We start from the raw sequence: 13,025 nt of genomic DNA on the forward strand, positions 1-13,025 counted from the left end.
GATACTCAGAGTTCCCTGTATAACTCAGCCTGCAGCCTTGTGCCTTTATATGGGCACAGAACCCCTCAGTGACTGCTAATATCCTTATCATTTACAGTAGGGGGTACATTATCCCTTATAATACATGAGTGATACTCAGAGTTCCCTGTATAACTCAGCCTGCAGCCTTGTGCCTTTATATGGGGGGCACAGAACCCCTCAGTGACTGCTAATATCCTTATCATTTACAGTAGGGGGTACATTATCCCGTATCCCCATGGAATGCTGACAGACACAGAATGGTTACAATGAGAGAGAGAGGAGCAGGAAGACCCCCTGCCATACACCATTTATCCCTAATTACTGATGAGCACTAGTGGAAAATAATCTTGTTCTGCGTCACCCAGTCAATCACAGACGCATTTCGCATTTCTTCTGCCATTATCTCCCGTGCACTTCACCAGAGCTAAAAACAAATCCTTGATACGTCGTCACATAATTTGCTTGTTTCTTTTTTTAACTGCAGTCGGGCTTTGTGCATCCCCTCTTATCAGCCCAATTATAATGACTTTGCTGCAAACGCTGTTCAAAGACTTTCTCCCAACCCGGCATTATGTCCCTCAAAGCCGCAGCTTGGCCCTCAGCGAGCCCCCGACTGACTCACAGCCCCCGAAATTATCAGTCTCATGCCATTTAGATACATGTAATGTGCTATTAACTGTTTCCTCTCAGTTCCCTGGGATTTATAGGAATGTCACTTTCCCTTATGGTTTCTCTACAGCCGACTATAGTATAGTAGGGAGAGATGGTGCCTATAGTAGCAGTGGGATAATAGCCTCTGGGAAGGGACTGGGGCTGTGGGATAGCAGGTATAGTAGGGAGAGATGGTGCCTATAGTAGCAGTGGGGGGATAATAGCCTCTGGGAAGGGACTGGGGCTGTGGGATAGCAGGTATAGTAGGGAGAGATGGTGCCTATAGTAGCAGTGGGGGGATAATAGCCTCTGGGAAGGGACTGGGGCTGTGGGATAGCAGGTATAGTAGGGAGAGATGGTGCCTATAGTAGCAGTGGGGGGATAATAGCCTCTGGGAAGGGACTGGGGCTGTGGGATAGCAGGTATAGTAGGGAGAGATGGTGCCTATAGTAGCAGTGGGGGGATAATAGCCTCTGGGAAGGGACTGGGGCTGTGGGATAGCAGGTATAGTAGGGAGAGATGGTGCCTATAGTAGCAGTGGGATAATAGCCTCTGGGAAGGGACTGGGGCTGTGGGATAGCAGGTATAGTAGGGAGAGATGGTGCCTATAGTAGCAGTGGGATAATAGCCTCTGGGAAGGGACTGGGGCTGTGGGATAGCAGGTATAGTAGGGAGAGATGGTGCCTATAGTAGCAGTGGGGGATAATAGCCTCTGGGAAGGGACTGGGGCTGTGGGATAGCAGGTATAGTAGGGAGAGATGGTGCCTATAGTAGCAGTGGGGGGATAATAGCCTCTGGGAAGGGACTGGGGCTGTGGGATAGCAGGTATAGTATGGAGAGATGGTGCCTATAGTAGCAGTGGGAAGATAATAGCCTCTGGGAAGGGACTGGGGCTGTGGGATAGCAGGTATAGTAGGGAGAGATGGTGCCTATAGTAGCAGTGGGGGGATAATAGCCTCTGGGAAGGGACTGGGGCTGTGGGATAGCAGGTATAGTAGGGAGAGATGGTGCCTATAGTAGCAGTGGGGGGATAATAGCCTCTGGGAAGGGACTGGGGCTGTGGGATAGCAGGTATAGTAGGGAGAGATGGTGCCTATAGTAGCAGTGGGGGATAATAGCCTCTGGGAAGGGACTGGGGCTGTGGGATAGCAGGTATAGTAGGGAGAGATGGTGCCTATAGTAGCAGTGGGGGGATAATAGCCTCTGGGAAGGGACTGGGGCTGTGGGATAGCAGGTATAGTAGGGAGAGATGGTGCCAGCATCTATTATACACTTATCAGTATAACTGCATCCAAATGGATTCTATCCAATGGGAAATGTCTTGTTTCAAAGCAACAACACAGGCATGTGTGCTGGAATCTACAGACAAATAGATAGAGATGACGTGTATATAGACCAATAGGTGATGAAGCCGTACAGCACAAATGAAGCGATACAATTATGTAGCAATATTACATGTAATTAACTCAGTGTAAGTAAAGAAAGGAAAGGGATATTGTTAGACGACTTCACTGAGAGAGCAGAGACCTCTAGTGGAAATAAATGGGGGATAAACTGCTTTGTCTGTTGTTCTGTGTCTCAGATCTCTCATATAACTCCCATTTTATTTACTCACCTCCTGCTCTGATGTGTGCGCTACAGCTCTGCTCGGGGGCAAGTCCCCAAAGGGACACCAGGGAACTCAATATAGTCAATAAAGACTAGTAGGAGCAGGGGACGTGAGAGTATAAGAGGGGGATGTGGGGAGTAGGAGCAGGGGACGTGAGAGTATAAGAGGGGATGTAGGGAGTAGGAGCAGGGGACGTGAGAGTATAAGAGGGGGATGTGGGGAGTAGGAGCAGGGGACGTGAGAGTATAAGAGGGGGATGTAGGGAGTAGGAGCGGGGGACGTGAGAGTATAAGAGGGGGATGTGGGGAGTAGGAGCAGGGGACGTGAGAGTATAAGAGGGGATGTAGGGAGTAGGAGCAGGGGACGTGAGAGTATAAGAGGGGGATGTGGGGAGTAGGAGCAGGGGACGTGAGAGTATAAGAGGGGATGTAGGGAGTAGGAGCGGGGGACGTGAGAGTATAAGAGGGGGATGTGGGGAGTAGGAGCAGGGGACGTGAGAGTATAAGAGGGGGATGTAGGGAGTAGGAGCAGGGGACGTGAGAGTATAAGAGGGGGATGTAGGGAGTAGGAGCAGGGGACGTGAGAGTATAAGAGGGGGATGTAGGGAGTAGGAGCAGGGGACGTGAGAGTATAAGAGGGGGATGTGGGGAGTAGGAGCAGGGGACGTGAGAGTATAAGAGGGGGATGTAGGGAGTAGGAGCAGGGGACGTGAGAGTATAAGAGGGGGATGTAGGGAGTAGGAGCAGGGGACGTGAGAGTATAAGAGGGGGATGTAGGGAGTAGGAGCGGGGGACGTGAGAGTATAAGAGGGGGATGTAGGGAGTAGGAGCAGGGGACGTGAGAGTATAAGAGGGGGATGTAGGGAGTAGGAGCGGGGGACGTGAGAGTATAAGAGGGGGATGTAGGGAGTAGGAGCGGGGGACGTGAGAGTATAAGAGGGGGATGTAGGGAGTAGGAGCAGGGGACGTGAGAGTATAAGAGGGGGATGTAGGGAGTAGGAGCAGGGGACGTGAGAGTATAAGAGGGGGATGTGGGGAGTAGGAGCAGGGGACGTGAGAGTATAAGAGGGGGATGTGGGGAGTAGGAGCAGGGGACGTGAGAGTATAAGAGGGGGATGTAGGGAGTAGGAGCGGGGGACGTGAGAGTATAAGAGGGGGATGTAGGGAGTAGGAGCGGGGGACGTGAGAGTATAAGAGGGGGATGTAGGGAGTAGGAGCGGGGGACGTGAGAGTATAAGAGGGGGATGTAGGGAGTAGGAGCGGGGGACGTGAGAGTATAAGAGGGGGATGTAGGGAGTAGGAGCGGGGGACGTGAGAGTATAAGAGGGGGATGTAGGGAGTAGGAGCAGGGGACGTGAGAGTATAAGAGGGGGATGTAGGGAGTAGGAGCGGGGGACGTGAGAGTATAAGAGGGGGATGTAGGGAGTAGGAGCGGGGGACGTGAGAGTATAAGAGGGGGATGTAGGGAGTAGGAGCAGGGGACGTGAGAGTATAAGAGGGGGATGTAGGGAGTAGGAGCAGGGGACGTGAGAGTATAAGAGGGGGATGTGGGGAGTAGGAGCAGGGGACGTGAGAGTATAAGAGGGGGATGTGGGGAGTAGGAGCAGGGGACGTGAGAGTATAAGAGGGGGATGTAGGGAGTAGGAGCGGGGGACGTGAGAGTATAAGAGGGGGATGTAGGGAGTAGGAGCAGGGGACGTGAGAGTATAAGAGGGGGATGTAGGGAGTAGGAGCGGGGGACGTGAGAGTATAAGAGGGGGATGTAGGGAGTAGGAGCAGGGGACGTGAGAGTATAAGAGGGGGATGTGGGGAGTAGGAGCAGGGGACGTGAGAGTATAAGAGGGGGATGTAGGGAGTAGGAGCAGGGGACGTGAGAGTATAAGAGGGGGATGTGGGGAGTAGGAGCAGGGGACGTGAGAGTATAAGAGGGGGATGTGGGGAGTAGGAGCAGGGGACGTGAGAGTATAAGAGGGGAATGTGGGGAGTAGGAGCAGGGGACGTGAGAGTATAAGAGGGGATGTAGGGAGTAGGAGTAGGTGAAAATATAGCATGTGAAAATAATCTTTGTATAAACAAACCCCTCCCTTTTCCCAGCTGAAGTCAGTGCCAGGATTTCAGATAAGGAGGAGTTAATTATACACAGGACTTTTGTGTTCAGGGTCAGACTGGGGTGTGCAGGGCCCCCCCCCCCCTTCCCCCAAAAGCCCCTGCCCAAACCTCCCCTGAGCGGTTGTCCATTATACTTATCTTTGGCCGGGGCCCACAGGGTTTTTTCTCAGTGCCCCACTGGCCCAGTCCAACCCTGTATCTGTGGAGCTAAAAAGCTATTTGTTCACCACAAAGGCAGATAAGTGAGGGAACAGATTAATGGAAAGACCCTTTGTACCCGGAATGGAAAGATTTATTTTGTATTGCGATATTAATGTTTGCCAATTGTTTATATTCAGAAGGAACCTCAAGGGTCTCTCTTGCCCCCAGAGAAGCATAGGCACCAACCATAAGTGCAGATATAGAGTACAATATATATTGTATAATGCATACAGAGATATGCCTGGGAACAATACAGCAGATGCCCAACATGTGAAAGATCTTGGACTAGCCTATCAAAGGTCATGGGCTAATCTAATTGGCTGAACCCTCATCAGACATCATGACCATGCCTACCCAAGGGTGTTTATATGTCCATCTCTAGGACAAGCTGTTCCCTTACCACAAAGAAAGGGGCTATCCCTTGGCAAAATCGAGTAAGTTCAGCTCTTAGGGTTTCTTCTGCTGACAGAAAGCAGATCACGCTGCCCCCTGTTGGTAGAACTCTTAGTGCCTCAGTCACCTGGTGTAGGATATGGGATTTAGCAGCTACAGGATCAGTTCCAAAGAGATCAATGTCGTAACGGTGCATACCATCTCCAAGGGGCACGGAGATTGGAGGAGTGCTCAGGCTGAGGAACCCACCAGGAATGAAAGGAGAAGTAGGAGTAGAGTTGTGAGGAAGAGAGAGCGAAGTGGGCTTCTGGCTTGCATGAAGGGATTTATGGGTGTGGGGTTTTGAGGTGTTGGAATAACACCAGAGAACCCCCCGTTGTTGCAGTAGCTGAAGGTTGGATCTGTGGGTGGAAAGAGGAAGCCAGTCTTGGACAAGAATCCCCTTGGGGAACAGTTCATCGGAGGTAGAATTTTCAAACCAACTTAGAACTTCCTCTGGGCTCATGGAATGAACTGGACAAGTCCCATCTTCACTCTCCACCCTCTGCTTCAACAACTTGATTGTAGCTTCGAGTTGGTCATTGGGAATCACCACTGAGATAATCGCCTGAGGGAGAAAGAAGACATTTAAGATACAGGCACTTACTAGGGCGGGTAAGAGAAAGTAGGGATGAGGGTCTCAGAATGCATAGCATGGTCTACCTAGTTGATCTGAAGAGCAGCATTGACTCCAAACAGAGCTTTGGCTTTGGCCATTGGCAGAAGTCGATATCGTACTATGTACTGCTACGAACTTTTGCAATGACCCCGAGAGGATGTAGACCCTCATTTGATAACTAGTCTAAGAGTAGGCCCCACATTGGTAAAGCCTTGACCACCCTTGGTCTTTATATAACATATAATCAGAGAAGATCAGCTCATATTAGGTGTAGGGGGAGTCTAGAAATACAATAAAGCTACAATTCACGGTGTATGAAAATATTAATTTGTCTTTATATTAAATTAATTACGTACAACTTCAGTTATGGGTAAGGACACCATATTCAAAGGGATATCAAGGCCACACTGTACATGCTACAGACCAGCATTTCATCCTGAGGAAGAATCCCAGCTTGAAAGGAGCCCCCCTTCCTCCCAGATGAATTAATGCTCACTTGTTTGTTCCTATTGGATTGGATATTTCCAGTCCCAAGGGTGTAGATGCTATTGTAGATGCTATTCCTGGCAGGGGAAGAGGGACTAAAACATTGACTGTAACAACTTCTCCACAGCTTGCAGACAGCATGCAGGAACTACATAACCCACAATGCATTGCACTGTGATGTACCTTTTCCTTATTGACATCACGTGTGCAATTGTGGGCTTTGGGGGATGGTGGCTGAGGATAGTCAAATACTGTTGCATGTTTTTTTTTTGAGTAACGACGCAGAGGTGTTCTACAGGGGGTCAAAGATTGGCAATTAAAACTTAAGTGGGTGCATGGGAAGTTCAACTAATTATTAACTTTCAGAGTCATAAAGACGTTTGCCTTCAGCTGATTCCATTCCTTAAGACCAATTCGGCAGCTTATCTGCCCGACGGGGCTAAAATTGGCCAGATCTTGATCGGGCAGGATTGATTTTTCCCTTTGGGTCGGGGGCCACATTGGCTTGTTGATCCTCAGTTCGCCGTATTAATTCAATAGAATTAGCCCATGGGCATTTGTTTGGCAACCTTGACAAGCTGTGTATGGCCACATTATGTTCTTCAGGGAACTTAAAGAAGAGAAGCAATGGACAAAGCAGTTCAGCCTTTTCTTCCATTTTTAAAAATAGCCTCCATAGAGAAATACATGCAGTGTTCTAGTTGGCCTTATATTGGTTTGGCCCACTGCTTGGAGTAAATACCCCCATCTCCCCCTATGTATAAGCCATCATCGGAATATTCTATATAAACTCACTACTTCCCATATGAAGTTGCCACCAGAAGGTTCCTATTTGCCATTTAGTTCATCAGATCTGCCCCACAGTCAGACCACAGAGACCACAAAGGCCCTGGCCTAGGGCGGCACAAATTTGAGGGGCGACCACACCAAAATCTTGAAATCTTGAAATGGGGACCTCTCGAGTGGGGGTGGCCTCGGTATGAAAAATACTATAGCCCCAATGGGTGTGTGTCCCTGTGTTCTACAGCCAATGACCTGTATAAAGGGGGTGGTACTGTAATACAGGTTGCACACTTGTACCATGTTTGGTAATCCATACCAACCAATCAGATGTTTGTCTTCAAAAAGCCGACTAGTAAAAGCTGATTGGGTGCACTATTTCGGATATTTTCGGAAGAAGCTTCTTGAATGAGTAGTGAAACGTCTTCAATGATTACTGAACAAGTCCAGTTGCTCTAGATTTACCTCTACTAGATATTGGCTAAATGTGGGACTCACATAATGGGCACCTAGAACACAACAGCACCAGTACCTTAGAATGCATTAAGCGGTATTTGCTCATCATGGCGGCTGGAGGATCTTCTCCCCTTGTCAGGCGGACCTTGGAGACCTCAGGGTGCTCGTAGTGCAAGGCGTCAAAACAAAATTGTTGAATTACCCCAGCAATCCCACGGCCTCTCATCCAGGGGGCAACGCGGAGACCTTGCACCACAGCTGTAACACCACCATCCACCAGCAGGTAGGAGTCAAACCCCACCTATAAGGGAACCCCCCAAAATAACTTGTTTGCTCTACAATAACTATATACCATATATCACCATATTTTGTCTTCCCAACTCACCACTTTCCCTTCAGACTTGGCCACGAACATCCTCCGTTGGGGGTCTCTCAACCATTCGTGGTACCTACATGGCAGATAATCGGCGCCATTGTATATCCCACCCGAGATGGACATCACCCCGTCATAGTCGCCGGCAGTGGCAGGGACAATCTGTACGTCCAGAAGGGAATTCTCAGACATGGCGACTATTTGTGGCACTGCTGTGTGTGTAAGATGAAGAAACCTTCTGCGTGGAAGCAAAGGTCACACAGGGTAGAATGAAAGGAATTCGACTCATTAACCCTTTCACTTAATCCAAGCACCAAATACATGGAGCACCATAGCTGGTACATTATAGAATGGCCTATTCCTAGCAACTTTTCAATTGGTCTTCATTATTTATTTCACATAGTTTTTTAATTATTTGCCTTCCTCTACTAACACTTTTGAAAAGGGGTCACTGACCCCAACTGCCAAAAACTTGTTCCACGAGGCTACCATTTCATTGTTATTGTTACTTATCTCTCTATTCAGGTCCTTTCCTATGCAAATACCAGTCTCTTGTTCACTCCCTGGTTGTTAAGGTAATTAGGACCCTAGCAACCAGATAGCAGCTGAAACTAAAAACTGGAGAGTTGCTAAATAAAAAGTGAAATAACCAAAAAACTACAAATAAAAAATGAAGACCAATCGCAAATTGTCTTAAGGTGGCCATACACCTTCAGATCTACAAATAATAGATAATAGCGAGCAGATCTTCTCCCGATATCCCCCACCTACAGGTGGGCGATATCGGGAGAATCCAGGCTAATGATTGAATTATAACGATGGGTATAGGCAAAGATATCGATCGGGCAGGTTAAAAAATCTAGTCGGATCAGGGGCCGCATCAACGAGCCGATGCGGTCCCTGATCCGACTAGATTTTTTAACCTGCCCGATCGATATCTGGTCAATTTCAGGCCAGATATCGGTCGGGCAGGCCCGTCGGTAGTGCCCATACACGGGCTGATTAGCTGCCGAATCAGTCTAAGGGACCCATATCGGCAGCTAGAATCGGCCCGTGTATGGGCACCTTTAGAATAGAACAACCCCTTTAAGCTGCTGCAGTAGTGTAAACATAGAGGTAGCAGACCCCACAGGCCTGGGGGGCAAGTGGGGGGACTGGACCGCAGGGTCTGCTTCCTCTATAGTTGTAAAGTGAGGGAATAATCAAGCAGGCAAAAAACACCAGCAGGGGGTGGGTGGAAGATGTTGGGGGGCAGACAGTGGGTGGAAGGGGACGGGGGATGGATCCCTGCGGACAGGGCTACTCCAAAGATTTTTTTGGGGGGGTACCCGGTGCACATGGCTAGGGTGGCCACTAAACCCCCAACTGCATATGAAATCTCCATGTAGAACAGCTATTTAGCAATGAATTGAAAGGCATATAGCATGTATTTAAGTGGATTGCTTATTGCTAGTTCTTGGTATTATACAGGGAACTGACTGTTGGATACTATGAAGCAATACATGTAGAATATGTCTTCAATGAGCCCCCCAGACACATAAATCACCCTCTGTCTATGATTATACCTGCCACGTAGTTACAAGAAGCTTATGGGTGTAAAATCAGCATTGTGTGTGTGGGTGTGTGTGGCATAGGCTTTGCACTAAAAAAGACTTTGTTTCCTTGGACCCCTCCTTTTGGGCACTCTACTGCCCCAAGAACAAACCTCTCTCCAATATACAGTAGCAGGATACTTGGGCTCCACGCAAAACACATGCAAATCAGTAGAGATGTGGGTAGAGCACTTCTACATGCAACTCCTCACCATAGCTAGGCCCTTGCAGTATTAGTGGGGGAAGGGTCTCCAGGCAGAACTGCAGCTCTCTTCACATTCCCACATAGAGACTTCGGCAACAGTAGTTCTTAACCAGAGTTCTCTGTGGCCAATACTCACACCACATGTCTGCCCCAATGTACTGTACCAGGATTCTCACTCCCAATGGAATTCACTAAGTCCTAAAAACTGGAGTTCTTTCAGTCTGGTAGGTGGTGTCTCAGAAACTACCCCATACTTCAGTCTCCTTGGTGGAGCACAAAGCTGCCCTTACAGTTCACACTATCCAATACTAGAACTTTCTATACCAGGAGAACCTGCCACTGGCTCAGCCTCATCCCCCCTGACTTCACTAAGGCATTAATTACCTTATGGCTTTATCTTCTCACTGAGGTCTCCTGGCCCCACAGCAACATCCAACCGCTCCCAGAGTGCAGTCCCTAAAGAGAACCATGCACTCCCTACCCTTTATATAGACTAGGGAACATGAATTACACTCCTTGCCCCTGGGCAAATCCCTCCCCCAGACCATAGCTACACTGCCTTGCTTTTGGGATGGTTAACTCTTTCACATCCCTTACTATTCTAATCCTAGATCTTAAGATGCAAGAACATATTAAAGGGATACTGCCATGGGAAACATGTTTGTTACAAAACCCATCAGTTAATAGAGCAGAATCCTGAATTGTAATCTGTTTTTCCCATGGGGCTAGCCATATTCTTAATTTCCCAGGGTACCACAGCCATGTGACCTGTGCTCTGATAAACTTCACTCACACTTTACTGCTGCGCTGCAAGTTGGAGTGATATCCCCCCCTCACCCCCAGCAGCCGATCAGCAGAACAATGGGAAGGGAGCAAGATAGCAGCTCCCAGTAGGTATCAGAATAGCACTCAATAGTAAGAAATCCAAGTCCGGCTTGGGACTCCTCCAGTTACATGGGAGTAGGAGAAACAATAGGTTAGCTGAAAGCAGTTCTAATGTGTAGCGCTGGCTGAAAGCTCAGACTCAGGCACACTTTACTGCTGCGCTGCAAGTTGGAGTGATATCCCTCCCCTCACCCCCAGCAGCCGATCAGCAGAACAATGGGAAGGGAGCAAGATAGCAGCTCCCAGTAGGTATCAGAATAGCACTCAATAGTAAGAAATCCAAGTCCGGCTTGGGACTCCTCCAGTTACATGGGAGTAGGAGAAACAATAGGTTAGCTGAAAGCAGTTCTAATGTTTAGCGCTGGCTGAAAGCTCAGACTCAGGCACACTTTACTGCTGCACTGCAAGTTGGAGTGATATCCCCCCTCCCCCCCAGCAGCCGATCAGCAGAACAATGGGAAGGGAGCAAGATAGCAGCTCCCAGTAGGTATCAGAATAGCACTCAATAGTAAGAAATCCAAGTCCGGCTTGGGACTCCTCCAGTTACATGGGAGTAGGAGAAACAATAGGTTAGCTGAAAGCAGTTCTAATGTGTAGTGCTGGCTCCTTCAAAAAGCTCAGACTCAGTCACACTTTACTGCTGCGCTGCAAGTTGGAGTGATTCCCTCCCCCTCACCCCCAGCAGCCGATCAGCAGAACAATGGGAAGGGAGCAAGATAGCAGCTCCCAGTAGGTATCAGAATAGCACTCAATAGTAAGAAATCCAAGTCCGGCTTGGGACTCCTCCAGTTACATGGGAGTAGGAGAAACAATAGGTTAGCTGAAAGCAGTTCTAATGTGTAGTGCTGGCTCCTTCAAAAAGCTCAGACTCAGTCACACTTTACTGCTGCGCTGCAAGTTGGAGTGATTCCCTCCCCCTCACCCCCAGCAGCCGATCAGCAGAACAATGGGAAGGGAGCAAGATAGCAGCTCCCAGTAGGTATCAGAATAGCACTCAATAGTAAGAAATCCAAGTCCGGCTTGGGACTCCTCCAGTTACATGGGAGTAGGAGAAACAATAGGTTAGCTGAAAGCAGTTCTAATGTGTAGCGCTGGCTGAAAGCTCAGACTCAGGCACAAGGCACTGAGATGGCGCCTACACACCAATATTACAGCTACAAATACATTTGTTGGTACAAGAATAAAAGGTTAAATGGCAGAGGGAATTATTTGCTGTGTAACAGTGTCATTTAGAAAATATATATATATTGACAAGCACCAAATATGAAATATAAAAATACAAAAAATATTATTAAACAACTGTAACCCCTGTATGGCTATATAAGACCAAATCCAGCTAGTGATAGAGCACGGGGTACATCGGACTCTTCACTACTGTTAGGAATGGTGCAGTTGAACTGCATCTCCCTAAGGACACCAGGAGCTCTTGCAGCAAAATGGAAATAACATTTGATTTGTCCCAAACAAACGAATCAAGCTTTCAGGGTTGGTAATACTCACAATTTGATAGAGGTATAGGAAATATTCAGGAGGTACAATGGGTGATATTGCAGAGCTAGCAGAAAGGTATAGCGTCCACCATTTTATCCCACTTCTAGGCCGGTGTGGATCCCAGGCTCCCTGGAGCACCTCCACACAGGTGAACTGCTGCAGGCCAAGAAGGAAGCTCCGCCCCTTACCAAACACTATATTAATGTGTATTAGGGTGTGGTCTAAGCTATGGGCCAACAATAGAGGCCTGGTAACAAGCAATAGGGTTTAAAGCTATAGGGGCATATTAACCCTGTGAGTCCCTACACAATTGTTAATAAGGTTAATGCATTCCTGTTACTGGGCAGAGGCCCGTGTATTAGTTTATAGTTTTGCATATGTGTCTTATTGGTTAACAGGGAGACCACTCCCTTGGCACTCCGATATAGTGCTTAGCAGGGGGGTGGGGCTTCCTCTTTGGCTGCATCTGCTGACCCAGGTGGGAGTCCCACTGAGCCTGGGATCAACAGGGCCCCATTAAAGTGATTACCTTAGAGTCTGCATCTACTCTAGAGAAGTATAATTTGAACAAACACTTTCTAAGAAAGTGAGATTAGTTAGAAAGAGCAGTTTTGGCTCCAACCAGGAGAGATTAGCTGGAAGTATCTTCCCTACAGGCACTGTTGCCTTAGAGCAGATGCAGGTATCAGTTCCTATCCCTGATCCATAGTCGGTTGTGAGGAATCCTTGGCTGCTAAGGGACACCCTGTGGATACGGATACTGGGCCAGGCTAGGGAGGCCGTGCTGGTTGGTGGTCCTTACCTTCCCCACCCTCGGCTGAGGTGGGCTATACAGATGGACACCATATTTTTCTACCGTCAGTTACCTGATATTGTTTATTTACATTCTGGAACCATAAAAGAATCTTCTGGCACCCGTTCTTTCATTTACTTTGCACACACCCTAAGCTAGTTGTAGTTGCACTACACCCCCACGGATATTTCCACATAGCGTGTAGAGCCCTACGTACCCCATGCTCTGAAGCCTATCTAGCCAGTATTGCCTGTTTTCACAGCCAAATAGGAGGTTACACAATCTTGAATTACTGTATATACTCAAGTATAAGCCGAGTTTTT

General features: G+C 48.2%; 1 protein-coding gene across 3 annotated transcripts; it reads right to left on the reverse strand.

Annotated features, from left to right (window-relative positions):
- Positions 1-4,663: 4,663 nt before the first annotated feature.
- Positions 4,664-12,259, reverse strand: LOC100127817 (uncharacterized loc100127817). 3 transcript variants are annotated; one of them, XM_012953349.2, is made up of 4 exons: positions 11,919-12,259; positions 7,749-7,974; positions 7,440-7,664; positions 4,664-5,590 (listed from the first exon to the last, which is right to left on the reverse strand). In XM_012953349.2, the coding sequence occupies exons 2-4, from the start codon at positions 7,926-7,928 to the stop codon at positions 4,955-4,957; spliced, it is 1,041 nt and encodes a 346-aa protein (XP_012808803.1). In that variant the 5' UTR covers positions 7,929-7,974; positions 11,919-12,259; the 3' UTR covers positions 4,664-4,954. The 3 variants fall into 3 exon arrangements, with proteins under 3 accessions (XP_012808803.1, XP_012808802.1, NP_001106598.1); XM_012953348.2 differs by lacking the exon at positions 11,919-12,259 and adding an exon at positions 9,918-10,217; NM_001113127.1 differs by lacking the exon at positions 11,919-12,259 and having other exon boundaries at positions 7,749-8,064.
- Positions 12,260-13,025: the final 766 nt, after the last annotated feature.

The sequence above is a fragment of the Xenopus tropicalis genome, chromosome 3 (genome assembly GCF_000004195.4).
Source record: "Xenopus tropicalis strain Nigerian chromosome 3, UCB_Xtro_10.0, whole genome shotgun sequence".
NCBI classification, from domain to species: Eukaryota; Metazoa; Chordata; class Amphibia; order Anura; family Pipidae; genus Xenopus; species Xenopus tropicalis.